General features: G+C 36.1%; 2 protein-coding genes across 2 annotated transcripts; both read right to left on the bottom strand.

Annotated features, from left to right (window-relative positions):
• Positions 1-203: 203 nt before the first annotated feature.
• Positions 204-12,293, bottom strand: LOC126709977 (ent-kaurenoic acid oxidase 2-like). The gene is made up of 8 exons (XM_050410359.1): positions 11,867-12,293; positions 10,424-10,904; positions 1,963-2,223; positions 1,470-1,559; positions 1,292-1,370; positions 1,100-1,206; positions 876-997; positions 204-551 (listed from the first exon to the last, which is right to left on the bottom strand). Exons 1-8 carry the CDS (start codon positions 12,097-12,099, stop codon positions 428-430), a joined length of 1,497 nt encoding a protein of 498 aa, XP_050266316.1. The 5' UTR covers positions 12,100-12,293; the 3' UTR covers positions 204-427.
• Positions 12,294-16,276: 3,983 nt separating this feature from the next.
• Positions 16,277-25,005, bottom strand: LOC126709114 (serine/threonine-protein kinase BSK2). The gene is made up of 10 exons (XM_050409209.1): positions 24,496-25,005; positions 23,808-24,031; positions 23,266-23,401; positions 21,816-21,949; positions 19,970-20,075; positions 19,394-19,479; positions 18,587-18,775; positions 18,288-18,446; positions 17,059-17,172; positions 16,277-16,764 (listed from the first exon to the last, which is right to left on the bottom strand). The coding sequence occupies exons 1-10, from the start codon at positions 24,581-24,583 to the stop codon at positions 16,513-16,515; spliced, it is 1,488 nt and encodes a 495-aa protein (XP_050265166.1). The 5' UTR covers positions 24,584-25,005; the 3' UTR covers positions 16,277-16,512.
• Between the last annotated feature and the right edge of the window lie 878 nt (positions 25,006-25,883).

Raw genomic sequence — 25,883 nt, 5'->3', positions numbered from 1 at the left:
TTCATTGTTTGAGACATTTATTCATTTGTATGTCAAGGCTTGTTTGACAAAGTCCTTTAAATTGAGGCATTATCAAAACCAATCATAACAAAAATAAATAAACAAATGCATCACTATTCGCTATTCCGGAGGCAGACCGAAACCCAATATTAATAGTGATAAAGCAAGAAAAGAAGGGCTATATTGAAAAAACATGCTAGTAATAAACCATAATGCCTTTTGCAGCTACGCTAAATATAAACTTATTTGAGTACCTAAAATGTAAAAAAGGGCATGAAGGATTGGCAACAATGAGAGCATCAAGATAGAACACTAACACTAGCTAATCTTCTCCATATTGTATGTTTTTGTTGCCTAAAATAAACGTACAATGATAACTTGAGATATGTTTATTGGCAGCAATGAGAGCATCAAGATAGAACACTAGCTAGACTTTTTTGTAAGATGATGATGATGATGATGAGAGCTTCTTGATTTTCGCAAGGCAATTGTCTCCAGGCGTTGAATGAGGTAAGTATGTCACACTAGTTCCTGGGTTTAGTGGTTCAAGTCTGCACATCAAAGGGTTTAAAGTAAATCATGTGGAGCTGCATTAAGTAGGAAGGTAGAATTTTGGTGTCACACAAAGATTGAAGATATATATTAAAGCATTTTAATTTTTTATGCGTGCAAAAGGAATCCAAATTAGGTTAACATATATAGGTTCTATCAACCCAAATTTAGATGGGCCTTGATTTGATTCAGACACACAAATAATACAAGAGACACTAATGGCTTGGTGGGCTTTGAATTTTTCAGACTTCAAATTCTCTTAAAATCATAAAATATTAATTAAAAAAAATTGAAAATGAAAGGAAAAAACCAAAGGAACTCACTCGTAATCAAGGAGAAAATAATGAAGAAAAGTATAAATTTCAAGTTTTGCCAAATCACTTCCGGGGCATAGCCTAGTCCCTCTTCCAAAGGGAAAAAAGGTTCCAGCTTTGTGTTTATTCTCCTGCATTTCATATAACAAATGTATGTGCCCACTGCCTTGTAAAGTAAAAAATATATGCGTTGCTTAAGGAAAAAAAAAAAAAAAAAAGACTTATAATCTTACTTCCCATCTCGAAGGATTAAAGTCTTTGGGGTTCGGATAATTTTCTGGATCCATGTGAACTCCCCTAAACCAAACTAACACTTTCCATCCTTGTGGTATTGTATAACCTGCAATACATGTTAATTCTTAATGAATTATAATATAAGAAACAAACAAATTAGAGAAAATGAAGGTAATTGAATGAGCACTAACCATTGATGCTAACATCAGTTTTTGCCTCACGACAAGTAAACAATGAAATAGAAACTGCCCGCAACGTCTCGTCAATAACCTTTGAATCCAAAGATAGAACTTGCTTACTTAGAATAAGTTTTGCCTAAATGTATAACACATAAATTGGATAAGCAAACCTGTTATATTACAAACATACCTTGGAGAGATATTCCATTTGTTTAATTTCTTTATAGATCAATCCTTTCTCTGTTGATGGTCTTCCTCTAATAATCTCCTCTTGCTCTCTCTGAAAAGTTCAGGTTTATCAAAAATAGCCTTCAAGATCTCAACAATAGTACACATATGCATGCTACTGAATTTACGTGTTATCTCGTTGACAAACCATTAAATTACCTTAACACACAATAGCAGCGTAACAAAATTAGATAATGTAATTTATGTACAACAAGCCCTGCGTTAAAAAAATAATAATACAATGAGCCCTTAGATGTTTAGAGAATTTTAAGGTTATATGCATCGGTGATTTCCATGCAAAGCGGTGTATGTATATCATGAAATGCATGCATTAGCTAATAGTGTTAATGGAATGAGAGAAAATGTGAACCTATAGTCTCTTAACCCTGCAAATCTAAAAAAAATTATAGATTATGCAAATTTTTCCGATAATCAAGAAGTTGTGTCCAACCCACCTTGGCTTTTTGGAGACATTCTGGATGTTGTTGTAAAAAGAGGGTTGCCCACATTGTGGCATGGGCTGAAGATTCATGGCCAGCATTCAAGTACATAAGGATTATGTCTATGATCTCCTCATCGTCCAATTTTCTGCCATTCTCTTCAACATCCATTAATAACTCCATCATATCCTTCTGTGTCTCTGAAAGATTGCTACTTTTTCTTGCCCTTCTTCCATCAACAACAGCTTGAAGGATCTTTACCAGCTTTTTCCGAGCCTGATGCATGAAACATCATTATTCAGTTGATCAATTTAGAAAACAAAGTTACTCTTATGCAAGTAAAATAACTATGGTGATCAATACGCTTCTCTTATATATATTGAATAAAAATAAAACAATTGTGGGAGGAGTTTTGCTTAAATTACACAGAAGTCCCTAGATGTCAACATGAACCCCAAAAAATAAAAAAATAAAAAAAATAAATAACAATGATGAAACAATTATTTCGTTATGAATTATATCTACTTAAGAGGATTTAAAACCTAAGCATTTTCATTGAAATCACGAGAAGCTAGCCATCAATTAAGTTACAAGGATAATGACGCTTATATTGAATTTTCAAATAACTAGAGAAGTTCTTTTAGTTGTTTAATCTTTTTTATTTTATTATTATTTTGATGATTCATCTTTAAAACCTGTTTCCATCCCTTGAAAAACAAAATACAATGAACACTATTAAAAAAATGTATTAAAAATTAACTCCCAAATGTACTATCTATTTCTTTTTCTTTTTTCTTTTTCTAATTCAATAGTTGGAAAATTGGAGTTTTGAACCAGATGTATCTGTTAGAAATGTCAGAAAGTACCCAACGAATTTTTCACAACGAATTTTCACCTATTGGTTTGATTGGTTCAGTACAATAGGTTTGTCAATTGGGTTTTGTGGTCATTGGCTATATGGGTCTTGATTGTGGGTGTTTCACTGAGTGAGTTTTTAGATTTTTGTTAATGGGCTTTCCTGAGGTGGCAGCGACATGGGTTTTATGGTTGGACCACTTGCGGGTAATTGTGATCGAATGCGGCTTGCAGTCTTGTCATTCAATGTAGGATATATATTAATAAATTTTTATTTTTTTACCAAACAAATTTTCAAGTTTTTATTTTCTAAAAATTGTATAAAAAAAAAATCAAATAAATCTTTCTAAATACGTTTTTAATTTAATACACCCAAAAAAAAACTTTTAGTTTAGACTAAAAAATAAATAAAACTTTTTTAAGAAAGTTTTTGAAAACCCAAAAACCAAACATACCCCCAAAAGATAGACCAATTTTATAAATCAATTAGCCAATTAGTCAATGGGTATTATAGTAGACCTGGCAAATGGGTCAGGTCAGGTCAGATTTGTGTTGGGTTAACTGGGTTTGAGTCTAAATTGGATTCAAGTCAAAATTGGGTCATTCTTATTTGTGTCAAAAATGTATTTGGTCAATCGGATTACTGGTCAGGTTGGGTTGTGTTAGGGTGACCATATTTTTCACATGATTTAAAAAAAAAAAAAAAATTGACCCTTAGTAAGTTATGCAACAAATAATTACCCAAAAAAAAAAAAAGAAGCAAAAAACTAAGTTTCTAGCCACCAAACTTGGAATGAAAAAGGAACATTTTTTAAACAAATTCCAACACTTAGGTTCTGTAGGGACACGACTTTTTTAACGGCCCAATAATGATGTTGGGCTCATACATGAAAAATCCCTCACAATATGATTTGTAGAGAGTGGGCTTGAAAGGCTTGCCTTTGATCACGGGCGATGGTCCGGTCTTGATTTTAGAGGAATTCATGTAGAAAAAGGAGTTGGGTTTGAGCATTTAAACCTTATAGCGTCATATCCTGCGGGGTTGGTCTTCTCGGACTTGGTCCGAGGATCGTTAAGGTCTTACCCCGGTTACCCAACGGTGGGTTTTTTCTGTGATGTGCATGAGTTGTTAAGATGTTTTCATCCATGGAGTCTTTTTTTCTCCCCCCCGGGATGGGAGTTCCTCCTTTTTCTTTTATACTAGCCTGCGTTCGCTGTCCTTCGTCCACGTGTAGGGTCAACCTTTACAAGACTGATATTTGTCCCGTCAGTCTAATCCCAGAATTGTTGGGGATGGTTGATAAAGCTGAAGAATACGGCTCTGTTAGGTGCAGAGTCTTATCTGGGAAGGGTAGTAAGGGTAACTTTCCCAAAATATTTTAGATCTCCTTACAGATTTGTTCCTATACCTCTTTTTTACCCATCTTCTCAAGGGAGCTTTGGGTCTGCCGAGGACTAAACTGTCCTCGGCTGCATCTCTGGGCCATTTTTTGCCTTATATTTTTGAGCTTGGGCCATAACCTTTTTCGGCTTGGGCCTTCGGACTCCCCATGAGCAAGTGGGCCTGGCCCATAAATTATTGGGCCCCACAATAGCCCCTCAAAACCCTGCTGTCCAACATCATGATTGGAGAGGGGGGTTTTGGTAATACCGAGCCTTCATTATGGCTCATTCAATTTAGCCCTTGACTGACGCCGGTGACTCTTCACCTGCCCAGGGAGTGTACCGGTCTACAAGATGCTCCCCTTAATTTGCGCACGATGCGCTTATACCGTTTGGTAATCCGAAGCGCGTCTTTAATATCTTCCCTTTACGAGACCTCCCAGATTCAACGGTTTTTGATGGCTTGGGGGAATGAAACGGACGTATTCTTGTTTGCAGATTTCCTTGGAGATCTAAACACATTAAGTACTCTCCTCTTCGTCCCCTATATAAAGAGAAGAAACAAGAGTTGTTTCTCCCACAAATGAATCCCTCTAATCCCCCCAAAATTTGAAACCCTTAGATTCCTTCCGGAGTTTACTTTTACTCTCCGGTTATACCTTAACCTGAAATACACTCACCGTAGTAATAAGCAATGAAAAAACCATTCCCCTCCTAGAAACACCATGTTCTAACGAAGCTCGAAATGGCTCGGTCAGGGCAAGGATGGCGAAGACTCAAGATTTGTCTCGCCTTCCTTTCAGCCAAAATCCAAAGCAGGAACTCGTCACGTCACACTTTCGGCGTGACTGAGCCGAGGAAGCACATCATCAGTACCACCCGCTCTCTCATGAGCATATCTAACATGGCACCAGTGTGTTAGGAGTCAGGACTGGGGTAGGGACTAAGTGCCCCTGCTTCTTCCTCTCTTCGTTCACTGGCGCCTCCCTTTGCCTCTCTTTCTTCTTCTTTCCACCACCAGGTCCATCCTGGTACTTTTCCTTCTCCCTCTTTTGCTCATTTCTCTTTCTTTTCATCTCTTCCCTCTTCTTCTCCTCTTTCTTTTACTCATGTCCTCCATCTTCCTCATTCATCTCCTCCATCTTCCTCATTCATCTCCTCCATCCTCTTCTTCCTTCTCCTTCATCTTCTTCTTCCTTCTCCTTCATCTTTTTCTAAAGCAGGTTCTTCTCTCAATATGAGCAATACTGAGGCAGAGATTGGAGAGACTTTGAAGACGAGTTTAAAAGACACCTGAATGTTTACTTATCTGTATTGCGGATGTTATCGCTGCTTCGGCAGTTCACCTTTTGTATAGACTTGTTTAAGCCCCTCTTTGTACGTTGTAATAATTTTTCATATTAATAAAAATTGTTGTTATCTTACTTCGCATGTTCTGTCTCTATGTTTTTACAAATTTGCAAACGCTGCTCGGCATAATAGTATAGCATTTGAATCAATGATAACTAAGGCCAAAATACTTGCTAACAAAAAGATATCACTATAACTTTAATAGAATTGTTTGACACAGCAATGCCTACCTGTGAATAACGATACTTACCCAAAACAATGCCAAGATTAGAACTGGATGCTCTATGCGGTGTAGGAAGTAGTCATCCGAAGACATATCACCCGCAAAAATGAACAGCCCCCTTAGGCTACCGAATAGTGGGGTGTCTCGCCATCATCCTAATACTTTTATTGGCCTTAACATTTTACAGTATTTGAGCCGAGGACTTTCCCCATCCGAGTAGTTGGCGTCCCAATAGGCTTGAGTCCAAAGACTTCGCAACGCCTTGGCTCTGTCCAACACCTAGTTTTGTCATCCAAGTAGTTAGTCTCCCCATAGGCTTGAGTCCGAGGACCATGCAAGGCCTTGGTTCTGTCCAAAACTTTTTTGAGTTCTTGGTTTCCCCATAGGCTTGAGTCCGAGGACCATGCAAGGCCTTGGTTCTGTCCAAAACTTGTGTTTTTTCTTTTGAGTACTTGGTTTCCCCATAGGCTTGAGTTCGAGGACCATGCAAGGCCTTGGTTCTGTCCAAAACTTTTTTGAGTTCAGTTGCTCCCTTTCCTCAGGTATTTCACGAGGTGCCGAGCAGGAGGTTGTCCTCGGCAACGGCTATTCCTCGGCGTGGGTCATAGTCCCTGGGCCTCCATGTAGAACGGGTCTGGGCCGCAAATTCACTAGGCCCACAAATTAAGAGGTATTTCTGTAATCTTTGGTCACGCGGTAATCTTTGGCGTCCCAGTGTTCGAGGTGCGCCTTCACGAGACTCCTTTAATCTCATGGTTGCAGGTGGCGTTGGAAATTAAGCCAGAGTCATTTTGTCTGTAGCGTTCCTTGGGACGCTACGTGAATTAAATGCCACCACCTTATCTTTTTAAATAAATAGGAGAGAAAGTTGCTTTACCTACGCATAAATCCTGCAGTTTCCTCCCAAATCACAACTCCCATATCCGGTGCTATCCTCCCTTAGTATAACATGTTTGAGGCGAGGATTGGGGAAAAGGAACTCTCTTCGCCACAGAGGCGTCGTGTCCTCCTGAGACTCGAAATAGTGAGGTACGGGGAAAGGAGGCATAAATTCAAGAGAATATTCCGTTTCGAAAGAGGGGAAAGGGTGTTTCTCCCCCTTTTAGTCAAAATCCGAAGCAGGTTCTGTTCATGCCAGAATTTTGGTGTGTCAGAAGAAAGATTCTCCGCCATCATCGCCTCTGCCTGGTTGCAGGCAAATTTTTGGTGAAGGCTCCTCAACTTCCGGCTCCCTGCACCTTGCCTTCAGTGATGTGAGGCTCAAGTTAGGTTTCATGCACCTTTTCTTCAGCTACGCTAACCTGAAGCTGGGCTCTCTCTGCACCTTTTCTTTGACGGTGTAGGCCCCAAGCTAGGTTCTTTTGCTGCCTGAGTTATGGGCACGTAAAAGCATCGAGGAAGAACAAGGTCTTGAAGCAGTAGCCAACCTCTCCTCTGTGCCACCACCTCGGCTTTATCTTATTCTTTTGTATCTTTCCTTTTGATTATGTGGTTAGCTTTAGAAGCCAACCTCTCGTCTGTACTGCCTCCTCGGCTTTGCCTTATTCTCTTGTATTTTCCCTTTCAATTATATAGTAAGCTTTGACATAACCTGATTCCAGCTTTTCATTGTACGCTGTACTATTTCTTTGTTTTAGTAAAAAGGGGAGTTTATTTATTTGTTTTGAATACTATTCTTTTTGCAACACTATTTTGTGAAAGGGTGTGCTCTATGTGTGTGTTTCTTCAATGATACTTAGAGCATGAAACCTTGAAACATAATCCAACTAATTCTGATTTACCAACACTACCAAGCATTACGACAATAATTCATAGTAAGTTAAATTTAGGAAACTAACCAAGGTAACAACTGAATATTCTGTGATAAGTGCGAGAATACCGTCCGAGAATGATAATCTCGAAATAATCCATCCGAGGAGTTGACTGAGCAGTAGGGAACCCCGATCGCTTTTCAGGCGACATATTGCTCTATATTGCATCGATCCCTTTGGTGCTGAAGATTCGAAAGCAGACTTGAGAATCCTCGCAACTTAGGAACTTCCCCAATTGCTAGTGGAGAGTTTTCCTCGGATAAATCCTAAGGTCCCTGTAATGTAGTTTTTCCTTATAAGTAGTTGGTTTCCCCAGAGGCTTGGGTCCGAGGACCATGCAAGGCCTTGGTTCTGTCCAAAACTTTTGAGTACTTGGTTTCCCCATAGGCTTGAGTCCGAGGACCATGCAAGGCCTTGGTTCTGTCCAAAACTTGTGCTTTTTTCTTTTGAGTACTTGGTTTCCCCATAGGCTTGAGTCCGAGGACCATGCAAGGCCTTGGTTCTGTCCAAAACTTTTGAGTACTTGGTTTCCCCATAGGCTTGAGTCCGAGGACCATGCAAGGCCTTGGTTCTGTCCAAAACTTGTGCTGCTTTCTTTTGAGTACTTGGTTTCCCCATAGGCTTGAGTCCAAGGACCATGCAAGGCCTTGGTTCTGTCCAAAACTTTTGAGTACTTGGTTTCCCCATAGGCTTGAGTCCGAGGACCATGCAAGGCCTTGGTTCTGTCCAAAACTTGTGCTTTTTTCTTTTGAGTACTTGGTTTCCCCATAGGCTTGAGTCCGAGGACCATGCAAGGCCTTGGTTCTGTCCAAAACTTGTGCTTTTTTCTTTTGAGTACTTGGTTTCCCCATAGGCTTGAGTCCGAGGACCATGCAAGGCCTTGGTTCTGTCCAAAACTTGTAATTTTAAGTAGTTTTTTCTCTGTATTTATTTATTTTTCGAAGCTTAGCCCCTAGACCAGGGCGGGGAGAGTTGGCTTGAGACCGGAAGCCCCTAGAGTTGCCCACGCCATTGGCACTGCAAGGCGTAGCCCCTAGCAGAAGTTTATGTCGAAGCAATAACTGCATGTCGCCGGAGATGGAGGAAACTTCGCGGACCTCTGCTTGATATAGACCTGACTCCACCGCCAGCCGCGCCAACACGCAAGCCTTCCCACAGACGGCGCCAATTGTAGAGACACGACTTTTTTAACTGCCCAATAATGATGTTGGGCTCATACATGAAAAATCCCTCACAATATGATTTGTAGAGAGTGGGCTTGAAAGGCTTGCCTTTGATCACGGGGCGATGGTCCGGTCTTGATTTTAGAGGAATTCATGTAGAAAAATGAGTTGGGTTTGAGCATTTAAACCTTATAGCGTCATATCCTGCGGGGTTGGTCTCTTCGGACTTGGTCCGAGGATCGTTAAGGTCTTACCCCGGTTACCCAACGGTGGGTTTTTTCTGTGATGTGCATGAGTTGTTAAGATGTTTTCATCCATGGAGTCTTTTTTTCTCCCCCCCGGGATGGGAGTTCCTCCTTTTTCTTTTATACTAGCCTGCGTTCGCTATCCTTCGTCCACGTGTAGAGTCAACCTTTACAAGACTGATATTTGTCCCGTCAGTCTAATCCCAGAATTGTTGGGGATGGTTGATAAAGCTGAAGAATACGGCTCTGTTAGGTGTAGAGTCTTATCTGGGAAGGGTAGTAAGGGTAACTTTCCCAAGATATTTTAGATCTCCTTACAGATTTGTTCCTATACCTCTTTTTTACCCCTTTTCTCAAGGGAGCTTTGGGTCTACCGAGGACTAAACTGTCCTCGGCTGCATCTCTGGGCCATTTTTTGCCTTATATTTTTGAGCTTGGGTCATAACCTTTTTCGGCTTGGGCCTTCGGACTCCCCATGAGCAAGTGGGCCTGGCCCATAAATTATTGGGCCCCACAGGTTCAAACCCACCATAAAAACTTAGACAAACTAGTTAAAAAGTAAATATTTAAAAGTTTACTCAATTCAAATTCAAAATTCATTAATGATATTATGACTATGAATTAGTGCCGTGGAACGGAGCATGGACCCTATGGTTGTGCCGGAATGGTCAGTTAATTGCAAGTTGCAACCTCATTCAGACTTATTTTTTCAATTAGCCTATTAGGGGAAGAAAATAGTTCCACTTTTTGTTAGAGTATATTTTTTATAGAAATTTATAGATTATTCTTCTAAGCAACCTTTGCCAAATCTTAGATAGCTTAGTGTTTTACTGTTTCAGTTTTTAACTTTTAATTTTTTTTTTTTTTTAAATAATGGTGTGGCGATCATTTCTTTATTTATACATACAATGACAATGTGCTCCTAAAAATAAATCAAAAAATGTTTTTATATATATAAAAAAAAGCAAACAATAGAAGTATGAATTATAAAACAAATCTGATTTAGAAAACAAAATAAAAACGTCGTTTTAAAAAAATGAGTCAAGTCACGAGCCAACCCATTTTTAATCTAAATTGGGTTTGGGTTGGGTTATTTTCTTTGGGGTTCGGGTCGAACTATCAGGTCAGTTCTAATGGGTATGGATAGAAATTTTTGCACCCTCTTTCTTTTGTTGGGTTTATGGTAAACCCAAGGTGAGCCATGAGTGGCAATCTATGTGAGAGAGGGTGTAAAAATTTATGTGAAATTTCATGTGTGTAGCGAAATTGTATATCAAGTTTCCATACGAGGTACCTAAACCTAAACATAATTTAGAAATTAAAAAAAAAAATTTTAAAAAAAAAAAAAAAAAAAAAAAAAAAACACCCAATGGTATTGTGGTGGCAAAACAGGTAGACACATGAGCTTTGATGAAATTAAGAAACATTTATATAATTGGATCTAACCTTAAGTGCCTTATAGAATGCGAATCCAGGCAGGTTAATGGCCATGGCTCTTAATCCATTATTTAGATTAGCGTACTCCTCCTCCAAAGTCTTCATCATTGGATCAACCTCACTGCCCAAAAAAATGTGCATAATAATTTTAAAGGTGATCTTCTTGACCTCAATCAAGAACTCAATTGGTTTGTTGGTCTTAGCAAGTTCATCTAATGAATTTATGGTTACTTCCTTGATGTACTCATGGTACATAGACAGTGCCTTGTGGCCATTAATTGGTGCTGCTGTAAGCCTGCGCAGACGCTTGTGTTCTTCACCAGATAAGCCCAAAAATGATTTCCTCCCCATTAATTCATTAGTTGATTTAGGCCAACCTGATTTAAATCTTTCATCATCCATCAACACTTGTTTGCATGTTTCGGGCAATGTGACAATGATGCTTGGGCTTCCAAACATGTAAGCCTTGTAGATTCCTGTGCGACCAAATCTGCAGATTCCCAAAGCAAACCAAAATTTATATATATTATGATAACAATAGTCGTTCTTAATAATGAGCAATTTGAATTAGTCGAGGAATCATAAATTTTACTGGTCACACCTTGCTAATTATTTGTGCCACATCGTGGTTAATCGTGATGGTCAACTATAGTGTTAGAATATTAGAATAAAAATTTTAAATGATTAAATTTATGTAAAAATATCATTTTGATCCCTACATTTGAGATTACTGTCAATTTGGTAGCAATTAATTTAATTCTTGTTATTTTCAACTTACAGTAATTTGATCACTACTGTTAATTCAATAACGGAAATTGGCAGCAAGTTAATTGTAAATTTACAAGTTAAAAATAATAAGGATCAAATTAATTTATACGAAAATCCAAAGTCCAAATTGATATTGACCCAAAATTTAAGGATCAAATATTTATAATTGAAATCCCAGTGACCGACTAATTAAATATCACCACCAAAATCGCCTTTGGTCTGTAATTTGATAGCCATAAAGTTGACGTTCATTAATAAATAAAATAAAAATAAAAATCTCTCAAAAAAAAAAATTCCTCGGCAACATATTTGCATTTGTGAAATTCTTCCAATCAGGTTGAGATTATGCCTAGCTATTTTTTGCATAATTTTGTGCATGCATGTCAACATGTTAATGCTTGTTTTGCTTCTCATGGGTTATTTTCATCTTTCTCGTAGATTAACGGGTTTGCACCAAGGAAGAAACTGCCCTGCACTTACTCCATCATCTTAGTACTCACTAATTACAGACAAGTTTTGATTTTCACACATTCATTATTTCACATCTAATTTTATGTGTTCAATTGTGGACATACTCGCATCAATTGTAAATGTGTGTGAAATGGTGAACCTAAACGAGTGCGGAAGAGTTTTTTCCACTGCAAAAAAGAAAAAAAGCTCAGAGAGAGAGAGAGAGAGAGATACCTGGCAACCATGTTGGATATGAATGAATCAGGGTCACCATACTTAAAAGCAAATAGGAAGGACCACATGTTCCCGATCAAAGGCCACCCCATATCACCTGGAGGAAGTGGATACAGCTCTCTACCCAACCTACTCACATAGTACCATTGATTTGCACCCTTTAGCAACCAATATATTGCAACAGACCCACCCACCAAAGCTGTGAAAACCATCCATCCAAAACCCTGCTCCATCTTCAGCTCTTCTTGGAATGCAGATTCAATTAAGAAACTCACAAAACCAAATAAAACTTATCAATTTTAAATCCCGTGACATTTCTGCCTATGCCTGTCGGCTGTCTGTCTATTATAGCTTGCGATAATTGTGCAGTAGAGTCACATTCCAATGCTTCAACATAAACTAATGCTAGTGTTTTGTCTTTCCTTTGTCGCTTCTTCAAACCTGCCAAGCGGCCATGTCACACTTAAATATTAAATAGAGTTTTTGCTGTAACTTAAAGAGGGTATTTTTTTTTTTTTTTTTAGGAAAATAAGTGTAATTGTTTTTTTTTTTTTTTTTGAGAAACATAAGTGTACTTGTTGATAACCTTAAAAACAGTTTAATGCCTCACTTATACAAGGTTTGTAGATTTATTAAAAAAAATGGAATAGAACTCATTTGAATATAATATATATTCTTTTCTTGATCTGTTGGAATTTGTTTTAAGAGATTATACAAGAAAAAGAAAGTAGAGATATTGAATTTTGGTTGTACTAGAAGAGTATAGTAGTTAATCAATGGGTTCTTTTCCTTAAAGTGGGCATTATAGTTGACCAAGAACCTTTTTATTTGTCTTGAAAGGAATCGATATTCCTTCTACTTTGTAAAGAATATTTAGAAGATAATAAAATTAAATTGACATTGCTTTCAGTACATTAACCTATTCCTTCTCCAAACACTACAAGCCAAAAAGATGTGTAGTTTAAGTCAATCTTACCATCTCGCTGTTCTTTGATGCTGCTCCTTACCTGCCGGCCGTGACAAACATCATTCATGAGTCATGACACATGCACTTAACATAATATATGACATAAAAGAGTGGTTTTTCTAGAAGAGTATGTATAATGGTTAATCAAATGAGTTCTGTCCCTTTTTTTCTTTTCTTTTTTCATTTGAGAAATGAGTTTTATTAATCCTTAAGTGTGCATTAGTTGACCAAGAAACCTTCCACAAGATTAATGCTAAACTTGCACTAGGTTTATTAGCAAAGCATGTACAATGTTAGTTATCAATAAGAAGTTACCGATCGGGATTACTTTTGATTTTGTTGTACAAAATGCTTTCATATATATTCGAACCAAAACCAATAAATAAGAAAAACATCTTTACTTCATCACTTAGATCATAAAGGATAACATTGACTTATTATAAGAAAATAAGGATAACATTCGGTTTAGGAATTAGGATATGTAGAGGGGGAAGTACTAAGCATCCCTTCTTCTCCAATCCAAATGTTGAATCCTACTTAATAAAAAGCAATTATTACATGTTACCTACCTATGGTTTGGGCCAATTTTACTTTGCCTACTTGTGATTTGAAAAGTATTAATCGACACACCCAAGATTAGCTCCATTATACAGTCGTAACCCACCCTCACACTTTTCTGTTAGAAAAACACTTTTAAGACATAATATGTAAAACAAAATGGATCTAAAAGAAAATCAAGAAAAACTTTGTATCACAACTGTGAAATCCAAGATCGTGACCTCATATTCGTTCAATTGAAAGTTTTGGGTTTCATTAACACAAGATTTAGGGATTTATAATGATTACAAGTAAGAAGATCCAATTTCTATAGCTAACCTAAATTTCAAGAGCTCATACCTCATGGTATATTTTTTTGTCACCAAATCTCTCTCTAACTCTCTTTATGCTTAATATTTTTATTTTATGTTTTAATAATATTTTTATTTTATGTTTTAATTTTCAGGAAAGAGATTATTTATAAGTATCTCACACATGGCGTCCGCTCTTGATGATAGCTCTTTATCATCAAACTAATACACCAATCGGTTTTTGGTGTAACCAAAGATTGAACTCCAGATCTCTTATTCAACTGTCAGAAATTTTACCAATTGACCTAACTAGAACCCACAACCTTTTTTTTTTAATGTTACCAAATGCATAAATACATAAAGTTTTTCATTGAAATAAATGGAGCATTGGTATAAAAGTAAAGATGACTTAACTCTTTTTAAAAAATTTCTTAGTATGGAAGGGACATTTATCCTTGCCAAATATTAGGAATGGCAATTTTGCCCCGCCCCTCCCCGTTTCGCCCAACACGGGTTTTTTCTGTCCCACAAAGGTGGTGGGGTGGGGATGGGGCAAGATTTTAGTCTCGCACCACAAGGTAGGGTGGGGCGGAGATGTGTTTAGACTTTTTAGACCCAACCCACCCACATTGATAGGGGTTAAACTGTAAATTTTTCACACCTTAAAATCCTACTATTTAAACAAACATATCATCGACTTATTTTATTCTACCCAACAAAGTTTTCTGCCTCTTTTTTTTTTTTTTCTCTCTAATAAGGTTGGAAATAAGGTATCAATTTTAACATTTTCTTTTGTCTTTATTATAAACAAATTTATATACTATTGAATCATTGATTTTGTGTTATGAGATTTTTGTTTTTGTTATAATATTGTCTTATTAAACACTTTAATAATATTATTCAATTTTTGCTAAAAATTAGTTTGATTTGATGAGATAAATTTATTTGTAGTTTTAAGTATTTTTTTTTTTAACCAAATAGGTTTTATAAAAAACAATTGTAATAGTTGTAAGCAAATTAAAAAGAAGTAGAGTTTTACGTGATGGGGTGGAACTTCGCGAGGCCCCAAGGGGAAGGGATGGGGCAAAGTAAGATAAAATCATGTGAGATGGTGCGGAAGGTCTCATCCTTTGGACCCGCCCCGCACTATTGTCATTCCCACAATATATGTTGTGTACTATGATTGGGAACATTGTTATTAATTCCGTTCCATTCCGGCCGGAATGGCTGGAAAATCTCATACCGGTGAGTAAACCGGAACAGCAACCACCCCTGTTCCACCTCGGGTGGAATTTAGGCCCATTTCGGTCAATACCGGCCGAGATTAAAGATTCGGCCGGTATGAATCTTTGGCCTTTTCCCCTGAATTTGATGTCCGATCCACTGCCTTACCATAAAAAATAAAAATAAAAAAGCTCCACTGCCTTTGTCTCTATTTAAAACGAAGAAGAAAAAACACAAGAATTAAAAACAATAATGAAGAATAAAATGAAACAAACACAGCAGAGAAAGAAAGAATTAGAGGAAACAAAAAATAGAACAAAGAGTAGAGACCGAGACAGAGCTGGTGAGTGGTGAGGCTCCAGACTTTTGAAAGTTGAAACTCTTGAATAAGAACATTGAGAAGTGTGAGACAAAGGAAATAAATGGAGTAGGTGATAAAGAGATGGAAAGGTTCACATGGGTGGGTTTGGGAAATGGAAAAAGTTAAATTTCAAGGATGTTCTTGGCTATTAATTAGTCAACATGTTCACTTTATTTACAAAAATGCAACAAATGATTTTTTAATAACCAAATGCTAACTTTATTTGAGAATTTTTTTTAAAAGTAAATATATTAAATCCATTATATTATATTTTTATTTATTTATTAGTGGTAATCCGAAACGGTCTAAAACGGTACGTCAAAATAGATCGGTACCGAAATATTTCATTCCAATAGACAAATCCAAACAGATTCTGAAACGGTATTCATAACATTGATTGGGAACTAATTCAATTAAATTTAACACACTATATTATTGATTGGGATGAGGATGACCACTAGACATTGATGGTCCTCCATGTTTAGTGAATAATTTCTCAAGGGGAAAGCAAAAGAAAAATAGTAAATCTCGCTTGGTATAAAAGTAAAAAGTTAAACTTTCTTTTCTTTTTATTTCTTTTTTTTTTTTTTTAATCTTAGAATGGAAACTTCTATCCCTGCCAAATATAATTGTATTCTTGCTAAAAACTAGACATAATTGATTTAATGACTTTGGCCCAATAATCCCACCATACAAGAAGAGGAAAATTCTTCGAATATAAAATGAGCTTTTTGAAAGTAATTTGATAACTCTTTTGTAATTTAAAAATATCATGTTGAAGTGAATGAGACCCTGAGAGGTTAAGCCTTAGAATTGATTTAAAGAATCTCCCTCAACTGTTCCAAACATCCAATATAACAGGCGGCTTCAAAAACCCACCAGAAAAAGAATTACAATTCAAAAGAAACAGAAAAGAAAAAAAAAACCTGTTTTATTTGTATTTCTGTCACTAGCATCATTCTGCCAGGCAACAAGATGCCACAAAAAAAAAATATTTCACGCAGTAAATCTGTAACTGATAAATCAAAAACTTATTTTTTATCTTTTGAGAAATTACATTCATACATTGCTCAAACTTTCAACTATGTTGGCAACACAATATCTGTTAGAATTTCCTGAAAACATCTACTACTACCACTATTCATTTTTCCCTACCACATTAATCTTTCTATTCTAGACAATCTTCTCACAGCACTATGATGACTAAGGACTGATTGAAATTTAAGTATATTAACAATCTCAGAATTTAGCCGCGCCAGCTATTTTGTCTCTTTGTTTCAAAGGTTGCCCCATCATTGAGCATGTCCTGTGCATCAGTTTCCATTCCCAGCTTTGAGAGTGCAAGAGCTTGCAAGTAGAATGCAGTTGGCCACTCTGGTATGCACACTTGAGCCTGCATGGCATCTCTCAAGGCAAGTTCTGCTTGGCCATTCATCAAATATGAGAAGGCTCTCCTTGCAAAGACAGTAGCCGAGGGAACCGACATCATTACTACTAACTATTTATCACAAAGAAAAAGGGGCATTTCAGTAATAATCTGACCCATGAACAAAAAGAATCTTAATTTCCAGTGATTGAACATTTGTATAGTGACTAATGAAACATATGTAAGCGGAATACAATTAAAGTTTTTTTTACTGGTTAACACTCCAAAATACTAAATATATTTATGATCCCTGTTCATGGTGCATAGTGCATACTAAAACTATCAACTTAGTTCTGGAAGGATCTGATTTTGAGAAGATATTACACTATTATAGGTAAAGAAAACAGAGGAACAGAGTGCATCTACCTTCGAATAATACTCAATTGCACTCTTGAAATCCTTGTCCCTAAATGCAATATCCCCAAATTTCTTTGTGTTCAACATTTCCTGCACTTGTTGCGTCCATTCTTGAAATGACAGCTACATATACAGATCACATTGTCAAACAAACAGAGTAGATAGACTAATGATACTATGAACCCAAAATAAGAACAATCATGAGAAGTAAGCAAAATCGCGAACCTAATATTAAATATCAAGTCATTCAAAATATTCCTATTTCTATATTGCATGGAAACAACTTGTGCTGAAATGACAGCTGAGACACACAACACTGATATGCCAAAAGGGAAAATTTTAAGAACAAACATTGACAAAGTGTAGACACATCTCCAGATTCCAGGCTATTGCAGCCAAAACTTATCATCCTACTCCCATTATATTTCTCTGATTCATAATTATTGGATCACTGAACGTTCAACATGCATTAACTATTTTTACACTTGAAAAAAAAAATGCAACCATGGCATTCAATGATTCAAATATGCCCAGGAAGGATGGAGCATCATGATCAACACACTGTCTGCAACAATGAAAGCTCCTTTGAAGTGTCTATTTTGTGTCAACTACACATGAGAATGAACCATACTTCACATCTGAGTTAAATGACAAAAACCACCCTAAACTATTACCCAATTTACAATGTACACCCTGAACTTAGAAATTGAGTAACTAACATCCTACCTTAACTCAAAATTACAAATAGCATCCTACCATTATTATTTTCTGTCAAACTGAAGAGAGTTTTCATCAAATAGCCCCCATAATTCCCATCCAAACACAATGAATTCGCTTAAGCCTTCTAAAAACTCAAAATTGGAAATGTGATGTTAAATATTTGCAATTTTGAGTGCAGCAGAGGGCCAGATTGGTCATTTCAAAATTTTGGGGGCAATTACAAATCAGGTGATAGTTCTTTTTTTTTTTCTTTTCTTTTTTTTTTACAATTTTCCCTTACATCCGAATGTTCGTAAAAAGCAGGAAAGAAAATTTTCTTTATCTAATCTTAAATAATTTTCTTACCATATATCCTTAATCCAAAATTCCTAAAATGGTTGTGGTTTACCAAATTTGGCCAACTCAATCTAATTGTGATTAAGGATATGTTGACTTGAATATCGACATTATCAAATTGTATCAAAACTTTATACAGTCAAACCAGAAAGTGTGAAGTATAAAAGAGATCATTCAAATACCTCATTTTCTGCACCCTCTTCATCTTTATACCCTGTTTTTAGCAAAATATCATGCACAGCAGTAAGATCCATCCTTGTACAAGCCTTCCCAAGGGGGGAGAGCATAGTTGGCATCACCACTGTATTTTTAGATAGGCCCATTAGAACATGCGATGCCACCTAAAAAAACAAGTTGGACGAATTTAAAACCAAAAGAAAGGGAAGGAAAGCATGATTACATCAAAAAGCGAATCAGAGGTGGCAGGAATGTGCAACCAGAAGAGAGTTTTTCAAGATTTGAAGATAAGATGATATCTCACCTCTTTCTGCTTTTGAAGTGGTGTAACTGCTGCTAGAAGAAACTTTGTATCAGGCCGATCCCTAGGCTCAGACTGAAGACACTTTGAAGCAAGTTCAACCAATTTAGTAGCATCATCATTGGCATACTGTCCTTCCAATGATGAATCCATCAACAGTAACACATTTTTCCCTCTTATCAGGTCCAACGCCTGGAATTTTAATAATCACTTGAATAATTATGGAATTGTCAAAATAGTGTTGGCCATCATATGATTCAACCATTTACAGCTTGTGTGTGTGTGTGTGCCTGTGTATTTGTAAGCATAACCCAAATACTGATATAAACAAGTACCAATGAGTTTTTAGCAAGTTATTCAATGCCAGTAATTAACACGAATTTAAAACTTGTGGATGTCCCAGAAGTTCTGAAAGTCATGACACACTAAGCTCATAAAGAATTGTAATGCGAAACAAGTTGCTTGATGAGCACACAACTCCATGTGGAGCCTTTCTCATTACCCAATTGTTCACAATAGTTTGAGGTAGTAATGACGTCAAAAAAATATAAATAAATAAATAAATAAATAAAAACTTACATGACTTAGATACATAATGGAATCCAATACAACATTGAATGCATTCAAGATATATTTGACTCACATGCAAGGCTGTAATCCTCTAGATCCTTAGGATGAAGAATTACAGATATATGATTGTACATACTCCTTTTTATAATCCACGGTGATTGCACAAAAGATGAAGAAGACACCTTGGAATTCAAACACATGGAGAACAATCATAGATTTTATGGAATGAAGACAACATACATGACTTGGAGGAATATGCTTCCCACTTAAGAGGTCCAACAAAACTGTTCCATAACTGTAGATCACACTCTCTGGGATGACCCTTCCTGCAGAGTACGACACTAATCAAATTCACTGGATGTGGGTCTTCATATCTCTGTAATTATCAACTACATCTAAATTATCAGATCAATACTAGTGTAGGGCAATACTGCTCAGAAGAAACAGTATTTGCATGTATCTGACAACTCACAGCTCTTGAAATATAGGTCACAATATTTTCTTATTAAATGCATTATTACCAAGAGTATAACCTACTCAAACTTGAAGTTCAATACTCCATAAACGAGCCATTTATTACACTGTCATGCTAATATAACAAGTCAATGAGTGACAGAGAAGAGGGTTATGGTAGTATTCTGCTTTAGTAAAGTAATGCCTAGGCTGTTCTAATTATGTCCATAGTGTTGGTGAAAGACAATTTGACCATTTCATCAAACTTAGTTAATGATAAGTTGCAAAATGCATTGGAAGAAGGAAATAGCCTCTACAATCAAATTTCAGTCATTCAGAAGGATACGTGTTCAACGTATTTACCTGTCCGTAAAAACTCAGGCGGAGTGTAAGCTAAATTAGTACTGTAGCTTTTTCCATCTCGACTATTTTTCATAAGACCAAAACTAGACAAATGAGGGTCACCATCCTGACAAGTGAATAAATCAGTCATAATCTAACCAACCAAAAAGAATTTACAGTATGACATACTATTTGGCCAAAGAAATTGAACATTGATGTTTTTTACAAAATGATTGTGTGTGCGCGCACACGCGCACGCATATAAGAGTGTTTGTCCTTAGGAAAAGAATGCAAGCATGAAAATTTTAAGGTAAAAGCAGTCAAAAGCAATATCAGAAAAACTCCATGAAAACTGGAAATTATTCAGTAGTGTAAAAAAGAATATTACTGTCCTATAAGGATTACTACTCAGGCACAATGAAAGAACAAGGAATAAAAACAATGTGAAGCAAACATGGAAGCCTCCTTCAAATACAAACAGGATAATAGAGCTTTTCTTGCAGATGCATAAATCAAACTCCTTCAATCCCAATTCACTAGTCCATAATTCCTTTTTGTATTCCACGTTAAGTTAGTTGTCCACAGTGAACGGTTAGTCTAAAAGATTTTCAAACATTCTATAATTATTTAAATTTTGGAATTTTTAATTGATAAGAAAGTTTCTGAAATTAAGGGCTATTTAATAACAGAGTGATTACAATAGATAATATTTCCTTATGAAGAAAAATTTACAAAGATAGAATAACAATTTGGGGAATCTTTTCCAACTTAATGGCAGTTCTCAAACCATATTCATCCCGGTAAAGGGGGTTATATAGTCACAGCAATTGTTATGGAGAAATCAATGGGATACATCCCCAGGCCTGTGGGTTACAAAGTACTGCCCTTGTGACCCTAGGCAAGGCAGCATAATGATTCTGCACCATGATATCCAGCATGAAAAACCTTGAAAGGACAATGATAAATTGTGTGCGCATGCGCGCATTATAGAGAGAGAGATATCAAGTTAGCAAGTGTAAGATAACATGAAATGGTTTAAGAAAGAAGAAATGAGAGAAAGGAAAACACAAGAGATTCTGCCTAATTTCTACCATGCACAAATCCCAAGCTGCTACATCTTTCTTATTCTCTTTAATGCAAATAAAATGTACCCATTTAAGGATTTATATAGGATATTCTTTAATCCAAATAAAATGTAACCATTTAAGGATTTATATAGGATATTCAATGAGACAAATATGGTAAATTACAAAACCACCGTATTACATTCCATGGTACCCCAACATCCCTATCAAATTTGAGGTAATATAATGACCAGATACTCTAGTCTCCTATCTGGGATCCGCACGGTTCTCAGATCAAATGAAACTTGATGAAAAATGGATTCAGCAAAGAAAATAATTAAGTAAACTAAGATGGGGATATATGCGAACAAAACATCAAAACAGAATGAGGACATTCCGAATTGAATGTCATGATAAACCCACGAGTTTCACATAATTGTTAGCACTTGCCTAAAGAGTGAGAATAACATGAAAGCAACAAATACACAACCAATAAATGTAGGGTCCTTAGAAGGTGACTTGGGTAAGACCCAGATTACCACAACTTGGTTGGTAAATTCCCTTATTCATCACTAACTAAAGTAAAGAAACATGCAAGGAGCATCCCTATTTATTAGTAAGTATCAATTGTTATTGAAAGCTGTAAATTTTCAGTATATTGCTCCATAACTTAACTACCTAAGTCACCTTAGAATTTCCCATAAATGTATACCCAAACAACCAAAATGCCCATAATAGTCAGGTGAATGTGAAATCATTTGAAAACTAATACAGCATATAAAAAATTAAATTCATGAGTATACCTCATCAAAAAGAACTCTGTATGCATTCAAATCATGATAAATTTTCCGATTTTCAGTATTACAATGATCAAGTGCCTGTGCAATAAAATATGCAACTCTAACACGCATTTCCCATGGCAGTGGCTTCTTATCCCCTGTAGGAAATAATTGCAGAAACTGTTACAAGAAGCCCTGAACAGTGAACAGAAATATAACATTTGAGAAAACTGCTCCTATGTGTATTGATCAGTGAAAGTAAAATTAAAGGGAGATATACAATCTGCTTAGAGAGACAAAAAGAGATATGAGGAGTTTTCCAATCCAAAAATTTCGATAACAATGACCAGTGACAATTAACATGTAATTTTTCTTTATGGTTTTTCCTCTATTGGCAGGACAATGACCAGTACAAAACCTAAATGGAAGGCCAGCCATGTTGAATGTTAGCAGAAAGAAAGTAACAAAACTAAATGCAAATTGGACACCATATGAAAGCTTCAAACACAACAATATTGTTTTGATTTTCAGATTCGGAAAGTTGGCAGCTATATAGGAAAGGAGAGTTATTTACAATCTTCACATGGCATTATTAACACCTGACTTTAGAGACAACCGGAAAAGGAAATGTGATTGGAAATGTCACTAAATTATCCTTTTATAATGCTGAAGCGTTATAAGACCAGTTACACCTTATCTAAGGAAACATAGTGCCGAAGAGGAAATATAAACTGTAGTCCCCATTAAATTTAAACCTAAATACTAAATAACATTGTATTCACACATTAAAACCCCTTCCCCAATCGCCAATGAGCTTACAGTCCAGTGGCACCCTACCCCCTCCCCTTTGTCACAGGTTTAATTCACACCCTCCCCCCCCCACCCCCCAAAAATCCCACACACACACACACACACACACACACACAAAATAAAATAAAATAAAATAAAAAACCCTTTTCCTTAGTCAGAAACATTTCCATCAATGTACAAATGATTGGCAATTAGCCCTTGAAATGGAAAGGAAAACCCAATGACCATTCAATTTAGTTCTCTAAAATTTCCAAGAGGTATAGCACAGCTCAAAGTAATAACTACTACACACTTGTGCACACGATAACAAGTTAAAATTACAGCTCAAGAGCTCCCTAAGTGATTGCATGGAAAATATCAACCCCGTATGAGCAACGAAACAGTAGACTTAATCATTGGATATAAGATTCAATCTTTTAGGAGACAATATCATAATGGGAAAAGCACAAATCATTGTACTTACTATTGCAGCTTCTAATAATATACTCACAGGTTGAGCTCAGGCCATTAAAGTTCACTTATATGGGAAGAGAGAGAATAAAGCAGATCTTTAGTACAGAGAAAGTGTTAGTAAAAGAGAACTGATTATCAGTTGCAACTATTTATCTTTTTAAGTCCTATTATGAGCTCAAAAGAAGCTGAAAATTAGGATATTGAGTAATACAATGGAAGAGATGCTTGGACAGAGTATCATTGGGCATGTACTCAGCTACCAAAAGTCGTTCATCTCCTTCAGCACAGCAACCAATCAGATTCACCAATCTCTTATGCCTCATCTTTCCCAATCCGGCCGCCTCTTCCTGATGACCATGACCAAACATTTTTATCAGCATCACACTCAAAACCAATTTGCTCAAAAAGCCATAAAATGATTAATTTTCACTTGAATGTCCTAAATGATGATGAACTAAAGGCCAAACATTTCACTTTCCTTTTTTAAGTGGTCATAAAATAATAATGAAAAGCCCATACAGAATTGAATCCCAAAACCCTTGTTGGTTCATAATCCAAGAGTCCAAATTCTAATTCCATTTTTTTTTTCACTTCATTATTAACCAAAGCAAACAAAAGCATAAACCAAAAAGACATTTTCCATCTCTTTTCCCAAACAATATTTTACCTGTTTCTTTCTTTTCCTCAGCAGCCAAACAAGAAAACCAAATAAATAAAAAGAAGAAAAAAGAGATTTCATTTTCTTTTCCTCACCACAAACTGTTGAGCATCAGGCCAAGACTGTTTGGAGAAGCGTTTGACAGCGACTAAGCGGTTGCTGTCGAGCTTGCCTCTGTAAACCACATTGGGAGCTTTCTCTCCACTCTCGGAGACAATGTAATCAGTGCTGAACCCATTGGTGGCCTTGCGGAGCTCATTGAGTCCGTACTCTTTGAATGCTGGGACTTGGAGCTCTTCATTAACTTCATCCCCATTACCTTCAAAACCCAACAAAACCCATCAATATTTCAATGTCATTCATTACAACCCCCCCCAAAAAAAAAAAAAAAAGTAAGAAAGCAAAAGAAGCTTTTAGCTTCAAAAACCCATAAATAAATAAATAAACAAAACCCATCAAAATTGATCTCCAGAATATTCAAAACCCCAAAAAAAAAAAAAAAAAAAAAAATCAAAAGAAGCAATGTCTATATATATGACTAAAAACATGAGCACGTTGATTTCCATTAGCTTCAAAACCCCAAATAATAGTTACAAACAAACAAGACCCCTATCCAAACTCCAAACTAGACCAGCTTGACTTGAACCCCATTAGCTTCAAAACCCCAAAAAAAGTTCTTTCAATAGTAGTATTAAAAAAAAGAGGCAGCTTGATCTCAATCATTAGCTTCAAAGTAACAAAAAAAAAAAAAAAAAAAAACGAAGCAGAGAGAGATAGAGAGACCTGTAGGGTCGGGTTTATTGGAGTCGGGTAGGGAAGAAGGGTCATCTGGGGAGTGAAGGTGTGTGGTTTTGGAGTGTAAGCAACCCATCACTATTCACTGTTCACTCTTCTTCTTCTTCTTCTTCTTTAGTTCTTTCTTACAGTTACATACACACAAGTACAGAACAGAACAGAACACAGGAACTTCCAAGTTCTCTCAGTCTTTCTTTTTTATATATTAATTATTAAAAAGAAAGAAAAGCTCACAGTCGGAGTCTATAAACGACACGAAACGACAAGACACGGTTTGCATATGAATTGGAGTTTGGACGAGGTTGAATTTCGGGTACTTGTTTGTTTCTCTATTTTGGCCCGAATTGTCGGAGTTTCTCTCAGTCGCTCTGTGAGACTACTTGGTCTATATTAGTAATGACTGATCTCTTTTTTTTCTTTTTCTTTTTCTTACTGTTGTAGACTTTGTAGCTCCAGATTCCATTCCACATTGAAAATTGTTCTACTATTTCTATTCTTTTCTTGTTGCACCACCGCAAGCAGTGGACGATTTTTACTAAAAAGTCTTTCTTTTTAAGACAACATTAAATAAATTCAAATTAGTACTCAAAAGCTAAATTAAAGAGTGAATTGGAAAAGGCCAAAAGCCTAAAAGCCTGATAGATTTTTTTTTAACCAAAAAAAAAAAAAAGCATGAGAGAGGAGAGGTAAATCTGTGAAAAGTGACATGAAGGAGAGATAGAGAGAGAGAAAGATAGTCACATGATAGGTATATGATGGGGCACGTGCTGGCTGGTAGGGCCACTTCTCTGTTATGGTAATATTGGGAAAATATTATCCTTTGAAATCAGACTAAGAAATTACATGATACATAGTGTTTTTTTTTTTTTTTTTTGAAGAGCATGATACATGGTGTTGTGATTACACTCCGCTCTCACGTAAATATAGATTTTATGTTTAGAATTTAAGGACTTGCTTGGTAATATTGTTTAAGTTTTTTAGAAATACATGTGGATGAAAAAATTTTATGAAAATACGTGTTGTATTATTTAAACAATGAAAACTATTGTTTAAATACCCCTATCAAACATCTTCTAAATATAGGGTTATATCTATATGTAAGAAGAGGGAATAGTCTACTGAATACAGTGAATATTTCATGAATTTTTTTTTTTTTTTTTTTGGTTGAGAATGAATATTTCATGAATTAGACCATAAGAAATAGGAGTAAATTATAGAATTATCCAAGTATAGGTTACATCATTCCATATTCTCATGCCATGATCATAATTTAATCATGGCACTCATATTCATTGTTTATCATATGACTTTTTCTTTTTTGATGTAGGACTCCATTTAAATGGCATGCTAAATGTTCAACCCATTTCATCATGTTG

Source organism: Quercus robur, chromosome 12 (genome assembly GCF_932294415.1).
Source record: "Quercus robur chromosome 12, dhQueRobu3.1, whole genome shotgun sequence".
NCBI lineage: Eukaryota > Viridiplantae > Streptophyta > Magnoliopsida > Fagales > Fagaceae > Quercus > Quercus robur.
This window is presented reverse-complemented; position numbering and strand designations above follow the sequence as displayed.